Source organism: Heloderma suspectum, chromosome 4 (assembly GCF_057233095.1).
Source record: "Heloderma suspectum isolate Gila_16-S chromosome 4, 16-S_ref, whole genome shotgun sequence".
Classification (NCBI taxonomy): domain Eukaryota; kingdom Metazoa; phylum Chordata; class Lepidosauria; order Squamata; family Helodermatidae; genus Heloderma; species Heloderma suspectum.
Window position 1 is genome coordinate 163,197,667 of NC_139461.1, and position 17,067 is coordinate 163,214,733.

Below are 17,067 nucleotides of genomic sequence, written 5' to 3' on the forward strand. Positions count from 1 at the left end.
TTCTGCCTAGTCAACAGAATGGATTGGTGATGTTGCCAATGGATACAGGAAGGAACTCAGGAGAAGAAGGCTCATGAGTAAACATTATCCGTTCCTTCCTGGACATTTTGAGTTTGAAATGGTGATGAGACATCCAAGTAGATCAGACAAGCAGCTGGAGATGCCAGACTGGGTGGAGGGGGAACCATGTAGGGCAGAGAAGAAGAGCTGGGTGATATTGGTATACTGGCAATATTGAAAGTCAACAGATTTGCTGAAGTCACTTAGGGACAAAACATAGAGAGAAAATAGCAGGGGACCAATAACAGACTCCTAAGCAATCCCAATGGAGAGAATGCAGTTGAACGTGCTTTCCCTGAGTGGAAACACTGAACAATCAATTCCAAACACAAGAAGAAAACAAACTGAGATCAGAGTCATGGAGACCCTATCATGCTCTATCATGTCACCAAACACCCGAGGCCTCTAAATTTCCTGTAGCTTATGGCAGAGAAGACAAGGGGCACTCCTGGAGACTGCTCAGCGAAGCCAGACGGCACCTTAATGTTCATGCTGATTCTCAGCTAAAGGGCAGGAACTGAGTGCTCAGCAGGCCTCCTTGCTGCTTAGGCATTTAGGCGAGGTTATGTATTGGCTCTGCTCAGGGTATCTCTGTTGTCTTGCAGAATGGATAGTGACCTGGGCCACAGCAACTTGAGTCTGTTGCTGCTGCTGCTGCAAGAGCTGCTGCAGAAACTGCATTTGGTGGTGAGCAGACAGAGAGACCCCTGGCTCAGGCAACTGGGCAGAAGAAGGGAGCAGCATCTTGGGAGAAGCCATCAGGATACTGTCTTTATGAAGCAAGCCCTGAAAAATACAAACAGATGCAGGGATCAGAAGGGTCCTTCTTAATCCCTCACCCTCCCTACCCATGAAAGTTCTCAATCAACACAGTATACGCCAGGGCCAGGCTAGAAGACCACACCGGTGAAGCAGGGATGCTGGAGAATTTCATTTGGTCTGAAACTGACCTAATTCGCACTTTCTGGATCAGAACATAGTTATCCTTTGGATTCCGCACTTCTTCTAATTTTACAATGCAGTCCTCAGCTCAAAAATTGCATACAAAAATGTGTGTATTAGGGAAAGTTGCATATAAAATTGTGTATGTTAGGGAAAGATATATACAAAACTGCGTATACTAGGGAAAGTTGCATATCAAAATCAATGCAAATATTTTTAAAATTCGTAGGATGATGTAGAAATTGGGCAAAATGGACATATGACTGAATACATGTGAAAATGACACAGACAAAATATAGACTGATTCATACATCCCTAGTGATGCTGGCAGCTACGTCATCTGGATACTACAAAAGAATGTAAGACTCAGTGTAACCCATCCCCTGGCGTGCAATGGACACCTTTTCCCAAGCAAATAAAGCACCTCCCATGCCCAATACATACGAGAAGTGCTTATATCATATGGCAGGAAGCAGGGATCACGTGGCAGCAGAATCATAAACAAGCTTGCACTTCACTTAAGAAAGGAGACTGCACACAGATCCCAAAGATCACATCTGTGTGTCTCAAAGTCACACATAGCTGGAAAAGCAGAACAGGGCTGCCCACCTGCCCTCTTCTCTTTTTGCTCCATCAATAAAGGAGCACCATCCAGGTCAACCATGACTGCTCAGGGAGGGCAGAATCCAGGAGCTCGAATGGGAAACTCTAAAGATGGAGACTTTTTGTCTGGCCAGGTAGCCACCCAAGTACAACTTCTTCCTGCCACAATCAGGCCTGGAAGGAGCAGAGCAGGCTTGGGAATGAGAGGGGAGGGGGCTGGGCCTTTTCTCTATCACCTGGACTTATGGAAACATTGCTTTCACCTGTCTTTAGGGTATCAAGGACAGAGGCAGTTTGCTTGTGGAGTGGGGTCCACATGAATCACAATAAAAGTCCCTTTGGGAACACATTCTGTGGAGGTGTCTTTCCTATGATTAAAATGATTTGCCACATTGAACGCAAGAAAGCAACCCCTCCCTACAATCAGAACCAGTAAATGTAAGCTCTTTGTTTTCCTGAAGATTGTGTGGCTTGATGGATTTGCTTGAGTAGTCTGGAGCCCTGCTCTGCAGGAGTCTCCTTCGCTCCTACTCTCTGCTTGTGGCACACAGACATCTATTTCAGCATGTTGGGGCTGGCTGGGACATGTGTGTGGCTGACTGCATTAGCTCTTGCTCTGTTCCAGAACCCCCAATTCCAAGAACTGGCAGGCAACAGACTTCCCCTGCTCATTCTTCTCTAGGGCTGCAATTCATTGTTCCTGGAGAAGACCAACAGGGATAAATGTACCTTGGTGCAAAGCAGGCTGGGCGACTCTCCACCGACAGCATCAAGGTCTGTCACCCCTCTGTTGTACTCCAAGTGGTTGCTCCCTGGCAGTCCAATGTCCACAGCATCAATGTCTGTTTCCTCAGCAGTGCCAACAGGCTCAGCTTCTGGCAGGCCACAGGCTGTGAGAGATTGACAGGTATGAGAGAGAGAGAGAGAGAGAGTGCGAGCGAGCGCGGGCGGAGGCCCTTCTCTAACCCCTTCCTGGCTGGAGGCCCAACATCTTCACAGCAGGCTTCAGACCAACAAGAAGCCCTTGGCAGAAAATGGCAGTGAGCCTGTGAGCTGCCTTTCTGAAAGACTCTCAGGGTTAAGAATCCCAGTGTAGCCAGCATGCCAAGAGAGGAAGTGGGGGGGGGGGGAGACGTTTCTGCACACCCTCCCCACTCTGTGTCAAAGAAGCGGGAGCATTCCTCTGCCTGCCGAGGGTATGTTGCTGGTGCCTGCTCTCCACTTTTTGCCAGCCCTCCTGCTCAAGCCAGGTGGTGCCTCTCTCCAGGGCTTGAACTCTGCTGGATGCCTACAGAGCCCGAGGAACAAAGGCAGCTCAAGCCACCCCCACTGCCTCCCTCCCCCGCACTGGACCCCTACCTGGTGCCTCCAAGCCCTCACTGCCCTTCTCGCTTTGGCTGTCCTCCTGGCCATCAGCATTCTGGTGAGTGTGCTGTAGGCTCAGCTTGTGGCAGACCTCAAATGCTTGACCCACAGTTCGGACAATGCGCATGGCCTGACTCTGCATAGAGAGGAGAAAGGAGAAGTTCCCCCCAGTCCACAGAGAACAAGGCCTCTTTCCAAGCTTGTGCTGCGGAGCAGAGTCCTTTGCCAAGCCCCAACGCGCCCCTGACGTGAGCTAGGCGCTATGCCAAGGATCCAGCTCCAGCTAGGAGTGGTGCAGAGGTCAATGGCAAGACACATCAGAGCCTGATCATTCAAGTGGCCTACAGAGGCCTAGGCTGCCCCCCCCCCCCATGCTTCTCTCACGCATTTGATTGCTGTGGCCTCTGCAGGACCTGCCCAGCACACTGACTCAGCAAGGGCCTGCTGTGGAGGCAATCTGGCCTCAGGGGCTCCTTGCAGGGGCACACTGAAGCCAGAGGGATTCATGGCACAATGGCCAGTCAGAAAGAACCATAGTTTGAAGGTACCTAAAAGGTCAGAGACAGGCCCTTGCTCGCTCTTCCTTGTCCTGGCTTCTGATGCTGTGGCTATTATAAATCCATCTCTATCTTTTCTGGCAGGCTCCGGGCACTCCAAAAGCAGAGGAGGCAGACAAGGGTGATGTCTGAAAGAAACCTTTTGCTGGTCTGGACAAAATCATCTGGAGCAGGCAGGGCCAGCTCACTGGAACTCAAAGCCTGGCTACCATTCCAGCAGTCTCAGAAGGTGAAGGAGCCTTTACCACCCCAGGAATCCCTGTGGATCGCTGCCTCAGAACCCTTTCTACAAATCAGCTCTGAAGCATTCAAAGAAACCTCAATTGCTCAAGTTGGATGGCCTGTAGATTCCAACAGACATCCCTGTGTGATTTGGTCTGTGTCCCCCTGCAGAAGTTCCATCTACTAAGGAGGAAAAATGGGAATTGCTGCTTCTCTCCTTGAGTTTAGGAGGGCAGCTAGCACAGGGAGGATCGAGGAGTACACCAGCCTTGGTCATGCAGGGGATGTTCTACGCTGGGAGTTGGGTAGGGGGAGCACTTCCCTGCTGGTTCTGCTGGACTTCTCAGCAGCTTTCAGTAGCATCAACCACAGTATCCTTCTGAGCCGGCTGAAAGGCATGGGGTTTGCAGTGGCTCTGGTTCCACCTAATGGGTAAGCCCCAGAAGGTGGCATTGGAAGACTACTACTCAGCCCCTTGGCTTTTAGCATTTGGGGACTCCTCAAGGATCTATTCTGTTCCTGATGTTATTTAACATTTACTTGGAACTGCTGGGAGAGGTCATGTTGGGTTGGATGCCAAAAAAAGGATCCATTGAAACAAAGTAGTGATGGCCATCAGCTTGGCCTTAAAAGAAGCTTAGAGGTATTAATGGAGGATAAGACCAATGGCAGTGGCCTCTGGATACCAGTTGCTGGGGAACACAAACAGGAGGGTGCTGTTGTGGTCGTGTCCTGCTTGTGGACTTCCCAGAGGCATCTGGTCAGCCACTGTGGGAACAGGATGCTGGACTAGATGGGCCTTTGGTCTCATCCAGCAGGGCTTCTGACGTTCCTATGAATGGATCCTTTTTAGGCAATGCATACTGCAGGTGGGGGGATCATAGAATCATAGAATAGTAGGGTTGGAAGGGGCCAACAAGGCCATCGAGTCCAACCCCCTGCTCAATGCAGGAATCCAAGTCCTGACAAATGGCTGTCCAGCCTCGTCTTGAAGGCCTCCAGTGTGGGAGAGCCCACCACCTCCCCAGGTAATTGGTTCCATGGATCTGGAAGCGGGGCGCAGTGGAAGGCAAAGGAGTAAAACTACTCCTGCTCTTGGGTCCCAATCCAGATCAGGTTCCTCATGCTTACTTTTGAGTAAGGAAAAGATGTAGTTGGTAGCTACATCTTTAAAGTAATATGTAGTCGGATGTTCCTCCCCGGCCAGGAGGTTTGGGAAACTGCAATTTGGGAACAGTCTGTCCTGGGCTGATCTGTCCCTAATTCTTCCCCTGCTGAGTGCTCACCATCCGCCCGCCCTGAGTTCTCTAACCCTGCCTAGGAGAACTGGGGTTATGGGAGACACAGATAAGAGCAGAGGAGCCCCCTGTAAGACATCTGGATTCTTCCTCCCTGGAAGGTCTGGAGAGGGAGTTCTATTCATTTTATGACCCACGGAGACGTGCAAATCTGGGAGTTTTCCCCCTTGTTTAGAGGTTTTATTGTACTTATCTCCTTGCCTCTTATGTGTGGACCAATATTCAGGAATGGGAAAGTCACATCTATGCTACAAGAGCAGGATCTGGAGCAGGTGCAAGTGTGGGCATCAACTGGCAAAAGTGGAGGCAAGCCCTTGAGCTACAGTGCCCTGTATGACTGTAGGCTGAAGGAGAGTGTTCTCTGCTGGGCTGCTGCACCTGTCCCTAGATCAACTGTGGGTAGCAGGTCACCTGCTCCAGTCTCTAAGAGGGGACTGATCCGTACGAGCTCTACTTTCCCCCTGAGAAAATATGGGGCACTCCTGGACAAGGTGGCCCCAGCCCACCTGACAAAGTTTGGATACTTTCACCCTCTACCATGGAGGGAGGGGAGAACATTTAAACTCCTCATTCTGTCTAGCAGGAGAGGAGGGAACAGAGTGGATTAGGATCCTCCCTCCCTGCCCCAGGGGGTGGTACTTGTGCTTTCCCCTGCATGTGCCCTTGTGCTGCCTCTGTGCCTCTTGAGAGCCCATTCCTTCAGCAACGTGGCCTGTGAAACCAGCTGCTGAGGGAGGTGGCTGGAAGCAATGCAGGGCAGTGCCTGTGTGGTGGCAGCCCAAATATGCTCCTTTGCTGCCTCAGTTGGGTGGGGAAAAGAAAGTGCCCTGGGGGAGCGACTCCCAATCCCTTTGGTGTCAGTTGGCACAGGGCTGTAGGGGATTTCTCACTCATTCTCCCGGCTGCATCTAAGACACTTTCTGTCCCCATCCCCAAGTTGGGATTTTGCAAGCAGGATCCCTGCTGGAGCCTACCTACCCGTGACAAAGGGAAGTTGTCTGGGGATTGAGAGGCCTTTACGCCTCCAGACTCAAGAATCAGAGACTACCTTCCTGGCCCCAAAGGAGAAGCCTTCCCTCAAGCTAGCTGTCCTTCTCTCTCGAGGGGAGAACAATGTATTCCTCATAACCTGATCCCAATATCCACCTGAGTAGGCCTCAAGTCCCACCTTGGGACACAGAGGTACAAATGCCTCATGATACCCCTGAGGGAGATACTCAACTCATTATGGAAACATCAGAGGCCCCCAAGCTTGTAAGTTGGTCAGCCAGGTCCATTTGCAGCTTACCTTCTTCTTGGACTTGAAAACATTGCAGTGGAAGACATTGCTGGAGCCATCCCTGGCAATGTAACTGAAGATCTTCAGGTCCTGGGAATCGTGAGACACATAGAATATCCTGCAGGAACAGCACAACAGTATGTGCATGTGCATGTCCACGCACCGTGTGGGAAACAGGCTAGTTTGCCAATGTCTGAGCAGGGTGGTCTAGGCAGGAGATTCCTGCCGTTGGGAACTCTTGTGTTGGGCGAACTTTGCAGGTGGGGTATCAGGCAGCAGTGAAGGCCACCAGGCCCCATGTGAATGGGGCTACAATGGGAACACAAGGGCACATTCACAAGCAACAGTAAAGGACTTTCTAGACTGTTTCCACCTCAGTGAAATGACGTAGCTGTGAAACAGGCCAGATCCCTCAAGGTTACAATTCTGTGGGAGGATTACACATTCCCCGGCATTTGATGAGCTATATTTTGACCTCAGAAAATAAAATTTCCCCATAAAAAGCCCACCTGTCACTGGCATGAAGTGTGAATGCCATGGGCATCAAATGGCTCTCATGTGTGGTGACAAGCAAGGCCACTCTTCGCCAGGCTCATGCCATTTTTGGTTTATTCTTTTTAGAGACCGAGTCCTCTTCTCTTGGGCCTCTCCTCCACTGCACCAAAAAGTGCTGAACACTAACTAGGCTTCCCTCTTCCTCTGCATTGCGAGGCTTTGCTGCTCATTTGTGGCTGCAGTGGTCTGTTGTAAGCTTTATTTTATGCTGCTGTTCGTTGTTTTTTAGAATGTTTGCTGCTGTTGCTGTTTTTATTCTGTTTTTGCTGTTTTTATTTTTTTAACCATTTTTAATACTGCATTGGTTTTTATTATGTGTTTTATTGTTGTACGCTGCCTTGGGGCCCTGAAAGGCAGCCAAGAAATATTTTAATCAAATAAATAAATAAATAAAACATTCCATCAAACATACACTTTTAAAATCAGTTAGTTCTTTTGAAGGCTGTGAACCCCACCTCCCTTCTCCAGCACTGGAACTCACCTCTCCCCTGCTTATATTTTTTTTAAGGGCCAAAAGGCAAAATAGCTCTTTTCTTCCACTCTATTATTTGTAGAGTGAATAACATGCTCTTGTCTTTAAATTGGGGCTGTATGACCACCAAGCAAAAACTAAAATGTGTTTGGGGCATATATCCACTGATTGTCTGAATAAGTGCCCAGGTATGCTTTTTCTTCTCTCCAATTTTTGTTTAAATTTGCTAATATTGTTAGTGCATCATTGTTGCTTTTTAAGTGCAATCTGCTGTTGGTTGACTCTTCTTCCTACTAGGGGCCAACTCTGTAAACCGTGCTGCTGCCCAGCTGCAAACCAACACTCCTCCTTTGCTCACAAGCTCTCACCTGTAGATTGGGTCGTGCATCACCAGCAGCTTGCTCTCATCCCAGTCCCACTCTTTCTTCTGCAAAAGAGAGCTGCGTATAAGCAGGACAGATGCCTCTCTGAGTGGCACAAAGATTACAAAACCCCCAAGGACTGTTTTATGCAGTGATCCTCCTTCAGACATCAGTACGCTCTTTTTAGAGGCTCCACTCTTTGGATTCAAGTCCTTTCATAACTACATTTTTCTGAATGCCTTAAAGCGTGGAATGCCAACTTCTATATTATTGGGGCAGGGGTGGGGGGAGCCCTCTTGCCAAAGCAGTGATCCAGATGATTGGAGATGATCCTCCTCCATCAAGTCAGCGCTATGTAGCAGTTTCGGCTTCACAGTTATGGATCACATGCACTCAGGCAACGAGCAGGATATTATTTACAAAACACAAGGAGGGCTATAACTAATAGAGGTAGAATATCTTCCACAACTTTTGAAAGGTCTGATCTTTTCCACCTTGACTGAAATTTGCAATGGCCACCAAGGGCCGGATAAAACAGCTTCATGGGCCAGATGTAGCCCACAGTTGGCCATTCTTGCCCTTATAGTGCTGAAACGCCAGTCCAATGCCAGTGGCTCATCCTGTGCAAACTTTGAGAGTTGTCAGCAAACCAAGGGGAGAAAAATGGAGGGAAGACAGCAAGACAGCACTGGGACTGACAACTAGAGGAAACCAACACCTCCAGAAACAAGCAGCACGACACGCAGGGCAAAGGGCTGGGCACATGTGTAGTCCAATAGGCAGGTGGAGACTGACTGCAGGTAAACAGTCAGGGGTAGGAGTGGTGGAGAAGCAGGACAGGAAGACATATAAAGGCTGGTAAATCCAGCTCAGGGATTAGAAGCCACAGTTCGGGTAGCCATGTGTATAGACAAGGGTCACAGACAAAAACAGGGAAAAGTGTGAACTAGGCAAACTGCACGCAGCAAGACGCAGAATCCCTGGCAGACAGGTGGCAGACAGAACCTCAGCAAGACAGTGCAAAAGTCAACTATCTCCTGTGCAGGAAAGAGCCCACCAGCCACAGCAGCTTTGGGGGAACAGAAGCCAATGAGAGTGCAGAGGCAGCACTACCCTGTGGACAAGGCCCGTTGCTGGAAGGCCAAGGCCAGGCAGAGGAGCAAGTGGCTCCTGTGGCCTTACTGGCCGCCATTGTTTGCAGCTTCCCCAGGTCAGGGACACAGAAATGGGTCTTCAGCAGGAAAGGCGGTGGTCTCTTTCTATTCCCTTGTCCCCTCCAAAAAACAACAACAGTTATGAAGTAGTCAAAGGAAGAAGCACGTTCATTTTCCCACTGTGGGGCTTTGTTAAAGAGCAGAGGAGTTCGAAGGCTAGAAAATGTACTATAAGCCACACCTGTGAAGAAAAGAGTAGTATAGAGAAGATTTACATCCACGTCTCTTGCAAGCGAGACCAGGTTATGCCCAATAGCCTAAGAAAGACTTTGTCAGCCTCCTGAGTAGATATGGGTAGCAACAAATTCTCAGTGTTCATCATAGAAGCAACTTGCAAGGTAGCAGCAACACCATAGCATGGGAAGCAACTGTCAAGCGACAGGATGAGGGTGAGGGTCAAGGAGAGACTGAGGTCTGCTGTGCTTTGTCCAGTTTGCAAACAAAGCCTGGTGAGGCTTTTCGGACAGCATTTTGGAATCCAGAATTCCCAGGGCCATTCCGAAGCCTCCCACCCAATGCACAGAAGGAGTTCCCTCTGCAGGGCTCGGGACCAACCACGGCTTGAGAAATCAGGAACTCACCTTCTTCTTCTTCTTCTTCTTCAGCACCACCTTCACTCCATCTACTGACACCATTAGATTCACTTTCTTCTTCTTTATACTTTTGGCTTTGAACTCATACTGTGGGGACCAAAAGACAGTTGGTAGTAAGCCCCTTTTAGCAATGTTCCCCAATAAGATTATGGGGCATGGCAGCCCACACTTTGACCTGACACCCCAGCCATCACCTGTTTCAGGTACCTGTGGGGGCTCTTCTCAAAACCACCAAGTGGTATTTTGCATGCACAGAGCTATGTGTGCGCAGTATCATAAGGTAGCATGGCAGATGGGATGGGAACACTGGCAGCCACTGCGAACACTGGAGAAAAGGGGTGTGATTGGAGGGCAGAGGGAGGAGTTCAGCATGCGCACCAGGGAGGTTCAGAAGACCTGGCCCACAGTCTGCTAATGAGGAAAAGGGTCCCCTCTGATGAGTAAAAATAGAGAGATCCCACCCTGAGTAAAAGATGAATGATGACACAATCTGAGGGGTCACAGCACTTCCTGTGCCAGCCATGGTCTGGGTCCACTTTCAAATCAGCCCCAGACTAATTATCCCCCCCGCCGCAAGCCCTCGTAATACCTAGCAGCCCTCACAAATACATCACACTTGAAAAGCAAGTTCACACTACATACATGTTTTTTTTTTTTTAATAGCTTCTGGAGCATAGAGCTATAATAACTCCAGTCCCAATACCCAGGACATCTGACAATACTTCAGCACATCTGCATGGGCTAATGGCGGCGGCGGCAAGTTAGATGTGCATCTACTCCCCGCACTCTACATTGAGCCTACTATTGACCAACACTAGTCCCTGCCTTTCTGCTCCTGGAAATACTGCTATAACTTCAGTCAGGGACATCACAGCACTGCAGAGGAAGGTAGAAGCAGGACCTGTTGCCAATCTAATTTGGGATGATGAACAAATTTGTAATTGAACCAATAAGGGGAGACATTTGAGAAGGAGTGTCCATATACAGTGCAACATGTTCAACCAATGGCTGACTCTGCTTTTCTCCTTACTCCTCCAGCAGCCCATCTCTGTAGTAAAACAATAGACTGCCCTAATAAACAGCACAGCAATACCCCATGTTGCCTTCAGTCTGTTCTGGAAGGTTATCCCAGCAGCTACTATTTGGGTATTATTATACCATATCCTCGATACCCATTATTAGGCAGGTACAAACTCAGCGTGCAGTGTTCAAGGCTGTCTTACAGCAGCTGACGTTAATCAGGAATAGGGTAATTGTAATCCCACGCATTATTTTACTGGTTTTTCCAGGTTGTGTTTCTAAAGTCAGCTATCTTGAGCTCTTGGGATTTGATGGTTTAAGGCATTCAATAATAAACTAAACTAAATCTCGTTCATATTCTTTCATACTCCCCCCCAACCCTTCACATACACACAGCTTATGTGAAGCCACAAGGCTTAGTGACAGATTGGGTGTGAAATACAGCATAGCCCTACACACAAATCTTGAAGTCAGCTCTGTGTGAACTTCCTTTTCCACTGTGAATTTGCCAGTCCCACTGTGATGAATTTCACATGTTATGGCAGAATAAGCCTTTTGAGCAAACAGATATATCTACCAAAATGTACAAGCCACTTGAAAGGCACTATATCCACAGGACCTTGTACCATGTGAAACTGTTCCATTTCTCCAGCACTTATTAATCCAGACCACAACTCTGCGAAGTTGGTAACTGGTATAACTCCCATTTCAGTTAGGGGCCAAAATAAAATTCTGCATTTGCAAACCCAATAGCATTTGGGGGCACAAAGGGAGAATTTCAATGTTACAGAAAGCTGGACTTCTTTGTGAATAATATCAGTGCTGAAAGGCCTGACGCCAAAATATTTAGAAGGTTCTGTTTTCTAAAGGGTAAGCGTAACAGAATCCATCAATTTAAAATGCAGTGCTTCCACATTTCTGTAGTTTACATATTATAAAAAAACAAACAAAAGCACACACATTCCTGCCAGGCAGTTTATTATAAAGCAGCTTTTTATTCATACAAAATTCTGAGGGGGGGGGTCACTTGAGTTCCACCTCCATAATCTTTTCTGTATCTTTATTTATTTGATTTTATTTAAAATCTGTTAGGCTGCCTTTCAGGGCAGAAGCCCTGATCTTCCTCAGTGTCTTTCCTCAATGGCTATTAAAAAGAACAGCAGCCCTACCCTTGTCATCCAGGATCAGTCTGTGGGGAAAGAATGTTGCTTCACCATAGCTGGTATTTGTTGAGTGGTCACCTGTGCAGCCGCACATATAGGTTCCTGCACATGTGCAGAACAACATCTCAGAACTTTTAAGACACAGGCGGGCTACTTTGGAGGGGTCCAGGGCCACTTCCAACCCCTTCCGGTGGGCCACATTCCTACTGCCACTACCATGCCACTAAATTTGGCAGCAGCAAAAAAATATGCAGTTTGCTCCTGAAATTTGGCAGCAAAACGCCGGGTTTTTTGCCACCACAATGGTGAATTTTAGCAGCAGAGTGGCAGGTGCTGCACTGGGGGGGGGGGCAGTGGGGGCCAAAGCACCAAAAACAGCTGCATATTATAACTTAAAGCTAACTAGTCCTTCGGTGAGGCATTTCAACCTTTTAGAATGGGGAAAAATGTGTAAAAGACGGAAAACCGCCAAACAATCAGTGGTCAGGGGAAAGTGGGCGGAGCCATCTGGGGAATGCCAAAGGACCCGATAGGGCCTGAGGTTCCCATGCCCGCTCTCCAGCATAGCTGGGTGGGAGCACTGCAGAGAGGTGTATGGGGCCAAGTGTCCCTCTTCCATGCAAGCCAGGCATCCATAGTTCTTTACTTCCCATTTGAAAAATCACAAGGGAGCAGACATCACTTTCCACTGATACTGTGCAAGACAGAGAATGCCAAGAGGCACTTCAAAATCCTTTCAATATCCTTTGCCCTGAATGTACTGCAGAATAACATTTCCAGGCCTGGAACCCAGCAGTGACACAGACAACACAGACGACAAGACACGGGGGAAAATGTGATTGCATCAATATCAAGATTGCACTTCGTATCCTGAGCTGCCCTGCACAGCCACTGGCATCTAGGCATGGAGGGAAGCAAGACCCCTGTTCAGGACAGAAGTCCTTGATCGCACGGAATAGACAGTCCTCCTCTCCCAGGAGCAGGCAAGGGCAAAACTGTAAGGTTCGCTGGCTTGGAAGGAACATGGGCCCAGTGCCCTCCTGTGAGCAACTCTTCTGGCTTTCCCATCCCAGCAACCGCGGCCCCTGCCCTTTGCCTGGCGTGTGGAAGGAAAACTGTGACTACTTACAGCAGCAATTCCAGGCATTCCAGACAGATGCCAGAAGTCACTCCCACTCCCCTGCAAGCTGCTCCTCTTCACACAGGCCACGGGAGGTGGGAGAAACAAGAAGCAGAGGGGGGAAGCAAGTTGAGGGATGGCGGAGTGGTGAAGTGCTCTGTGATGAAATGGTATTTTGTTTTGTTGTTTAATTGTGTGTTTGAAAGTTTGTTTGCATGATTGATGTATTCTAACATATCCTTTTTCTAAAGGCTATGGTAAGTAGGTGGGGGGCGGGGGGAGAGTTAGAATGTTCAGATTGTAAATGGTGTCTCCTGATTGGCTGTGGCTTTTTCAGTTGGGAGAGGGAGGGAATAAGGGGCACTTGGTTTTCTTTAGAGGCGGAGACAGGGGCTGACTTGCTGAGGGGTGGGATTAGGGCCCTGGGCTCTCACTGGGGGGGGGGACTTATTGCTTACACACACACGTGCACACACACACACTCACACACTTTGGGCACTTTTTCCCTGCTTGCAATAACAGACTCTGGAGACCTTGCCAGATCGGAGAAGCAACTTCATATAACATCAAAGAAGCGACTTTACACAATATCAGAGATGCGATTTAACACAACAATGGAGAAGCGAAGTAATGCAAACATCAGAGAAGTGCATCATTACAGAGGCTAAATACTGGCGAAATGGGAGTGCAGGGCGATTCTGAAGGCTGGAATGGCTCAGTGAGGTCATGGCCAGGTGAAAGACACACCCCTGGGCAGAGCTATCATGCTGAAGCAAATGCGGAGGATAGGGGCACACTGCACGAGAGGTGTGGAGAACCCAAATTAAAGAAATCAAATGCAGTAAAAGAAGTCTCAGAAAATCTGGCTTTTCCACTGGAAATCTCCAGGTTGGCTGCAGATTGGCCATGCCGTCATCTACCACCAATAACCTCAAATTCTCCCAATTCACAGCAAATCCCCCATGATGGCAGCCTCCAGATCTTTGCCAGCCAAGCTCAAATGGGTCTGGATGGCGGCTGTTCTCTTGACCCTGGCTGCCATTGAGAGAGCTGAACGTAGTTGCTATCAAGAGATGATCAGGGCCTGGCAGAGGCCCACAAGGCCATTTTCAAATGCTTCCATTTGTTCCTGCCAGAGAGTCTGGAAGGTTCCAGAAGCCAGTGGTGAACACTTGCTCATCACCTTCCCACGTTTCCCATGGGTAGGTCCATCATGAGTCCTGTACACCCAGCCTACCTTCCAAAGTGTAGGAATGAGGAGAAACATGGCCACTGGTCACCCCCCTGGCATGGCTGCTGACAACGCCCCTAGCAACCTCACGTTCAGTGTTAGTGAGAAAGGGCTAATATGCACATCAGGGTACTCCATGAGGCTGGGAATCCTGACTCAATCAAGGTTCCCAATAACGAGGAAGAACTATATGTACACAGGGTGCTTTCTTGCGAATGCAGAATACATTTGTGGGGGTGGCCAGCAAGCACAATCCACCCCCCATGCATTTACCATGCGTCCAGCACACAGTCAGGCCAGCTGCCATTCCCATTTTAGCCTGTGCAGCTGTGGTGGAGGGAGGCCCAGGCAGGACTCCACAAACCTACTTGACAGGTTTCCATTGCTAAATGCCCGTCTCATAGTTCTCCCCTCCCCACCCACCCACCCACCCCAACTATTGGAGTATTTTGCCTTCCTCTCAGAGAAATCCGCCCCCCACCCCTGCCACTGTCTACTTTCACCATCCATGAATGCAAAAGTGAACTTTAGGGAAGGGGCATTCTTGCTTAACCGTCTATCCCTGTTTGGCACCTCTGTTGCTCACCCCTATTTCCCTGTGTTTGGGGCTCACACCAGGATTTAACAGCCTAGTGCATTTGAAGGGGAAGGAATACCCAGAGACTGTTGTTGTTCACATTCGAAAAGGGGGTGTTAAAGGGTTCCGTGCTCATGCCTAAGCTTGCTTGGGAGAAAGGCGGTGGGGTGGAGCCAAGGGTGCTATTCCTTCTTCCCTTGCTTAATTCATAGCATGGCCCTAGTTTAAAAACTAATTGCTAACCAAAGACCTGGTCTTCATTTCATCTCCATCTCAAAGAGTGGTGCAGTCCCAGATTTACTGTGTTTACAGGGCAGAGGCAGCTAGAGAGAACCTGGTAGGAGAGAGGATAATAGAACAGATGCACATCCAGCTTGTAGTATGTTGTAGTATGGAGTCCTCCTGTTCAGGGTTCCAGCCAGCCTGCCATGCCCTTTTCCAGGATACTCCATTCCATTCCATTCCATCCCATTCCCTACCCCCACTCCCCTGCTTTCTTATTTCCCCTCTCTTTCTGCAACAGCCAGCCTGCATTCCATAGATGCTGAGTATGCATCTGCAAACCTTGGGGTTCACCCAAGCCTGTTGATTCCTTCCTCTCATCTGTTGATGGTGAGTTCACTACGAGTAAATATGATGTTAAATATAAATATGAGTTATATATTTCAACCCTCTTCCTAACAGTTCTTTGCAGCTGCCTCTGGGCTGAGAGTTGACAATAAATCTGGGACAGATTTCAGAACAAGATGAAATGAAGAGGTAGAGCTAAAGTAACATCACTGGGAGAAGCGGACTGCATTTCCTGACACTGAACCAACTGGTGTTCTTTGCTTTAGAAGAGTATCACCTGATGGAATTCAAGTTGGTATAGGCAATACATCAAATACACCATCCCAAGCCTCTTCGTTGCAGATCAGGAAAGTCCTTAACACAGGCAAAAGTGAAAAGGTCACTACATACAGCAGCAATTCCAGGCATTCCAGATAAATGCCAGAAGCCGACCACCATCCCCTCTCCCACCAACTCCCACCTGCAAGCTGCTCCCCCCCTTCACATCAGGCCATGGGAGGTGGGAGAAACTAGAAGCAGAGGAAGAAAGCAAACTGGGAAGCAAAGAAGCAGAGGAGGAAAGCAAATTCATAGGAGGGGGAGCTGGGAAATGCCAAACAGGCAACCCCACCCAGGTGAAAGAAGCATGAGCTCCTTCCTGTCCTTTGAACTTTCAGTGAAGACCCACCAGAACCACTGTGGGGTGAAGGAGCAGCTGTGCTGAGGGTAGGGAGGAAAAGCACAGATCATCCATCTGAATGGAGCAAACCACTGCTGTGCCACACTCGGGAGCTGGACACACACATCCACTGAGAGTCCCAACAGCCAGCTGGGAGAACTGAATCTGGTAGCACTAAAGCTGCTGTTATTGCAGGCAATTTTCTCTACCTGGAGATGGGGCCAATTAAATGTGTATTCAAGATCCTCTTTTGGAGTCAAGGGGCAGTGGAACTTCAGGACTAGCACTATCAGGCTTGATTTATACCAGCTCTGGAACCTGATTTCACTAACAAGGCGTACTTGCCCCAAATCATATTTCAATTCTTTGAACGTGCAGGCTTGCAAAAATGTGCACTGAATATACAAAGATGGCTGACACCTTTCCTTAGCCCTCGGGGCCCTCAGAGTCAGGCCAGGTCAGCCCAGCCTGAACTTGGGCTAAGAACTGCCCTCATCAAAGCCTTACCCTGAACTTGGGCTAAGAACTGCCCCTATCAAAGCCTTCCCCTGCACATCCCAGGGGCCACCAAAGCTGTGCAGAACCCCATCCCCTCTTATACCCATGTCAGGGTTCCACTTATGACATAGACCCCTTGAGCAACCCTTTAAGGATCTCCTGCCTCTTTAAGGGTCCGATCTTCTTTCTTTTAAACTTCCCCTTTCCAGTAACATTGGGTTTAGGCCGTATACATGGGGTGACTGACACTCCAGACACAGGGTTTAACCACAACAGTTAGTCTTAAAGCAAACAAATTACAACTAAAAGTATTTACACAATAGAGTTGAATGATACAAAACGCATTAAAAGAAAATAAAATTAGCAAAACACAAGTTCCTTTACCCTAGCTGTCCTAGACTTTTCTAGGCTGCTTCTTCCAGCTCACTCTTCAGACTTTGCTGTCACTTCAGGCTCTGGCTGTATCTGCCTTTGCTCTTGCTCTGGCTGCAGCCTGGTCTTTCCTAACTCTTAATGGCCTTCTCCCTCTCTTTATACAGTCAGTAAAAACAAGACCTGGAGCTGACTGTGGCTCAGATCATGAGCTTCTTCTTGCAAAATTTCGGCTTAAATTGAAGAACGTAGGGAAAACCACTAAACCATTCAGGTATGACCTAAATCATATCCCTGATGAATATACAGTGGAGGTAAGGAATAGATTTCAGGGAT

General features: G+C 48.6%; 1 protein-coding gene across 5 annotated transcripts in view; it reads right to left on the bottom strand.

Annotated features, from left to right (window-relative positions):
- The window catches only part of NOS1AP (nitric oxide synthase 1 adaptor protein), an 89,792-nt gene that overhangs the window by 34,269 nt on the left and 38,456 nt on the right, over nucleotides 1-17,067 (bottom strand). For 3 of the 5 annotated variants that reach the window (XM_084850975.1, XM_084850973.1, XM_084850977.1), the window contains exons 3-8: nucleotides 9,511-9,609; nucleotides 7,722-7,780; nucleotides 6,336-6,444; nucleotides 2,965-3,106; nucleotides 2,335-2,495; nucleotides 679-846 (exon numbers count right to left, since the gene is read on the bottom strand). In XM_084850975.1, coding sequence (XP_084707101.1) covers nucleotides 679-846; nucleotides 2,335-2,495; nucleotides 2,965-3,106; nucleotides 6,336-6,444; nucleotides 7,722-7,780; nucleotides 9,511-9,609 — 738 coding nt within the window. Of the gene's footprint in view, nucleotides 1-678; nucleotides 847-2,334; nucleotides 2,496-2,964; nucleotides 3,107-6,335; nucleotides 6,445-7,721; nucleotides 7,794-9,510; nucleotides 9,610-17,067 lie in introns of those variants that run through there. The other 2 variants (XM_084850974.1, XM_084850976.1) reach the window with 2 other exon arrangements.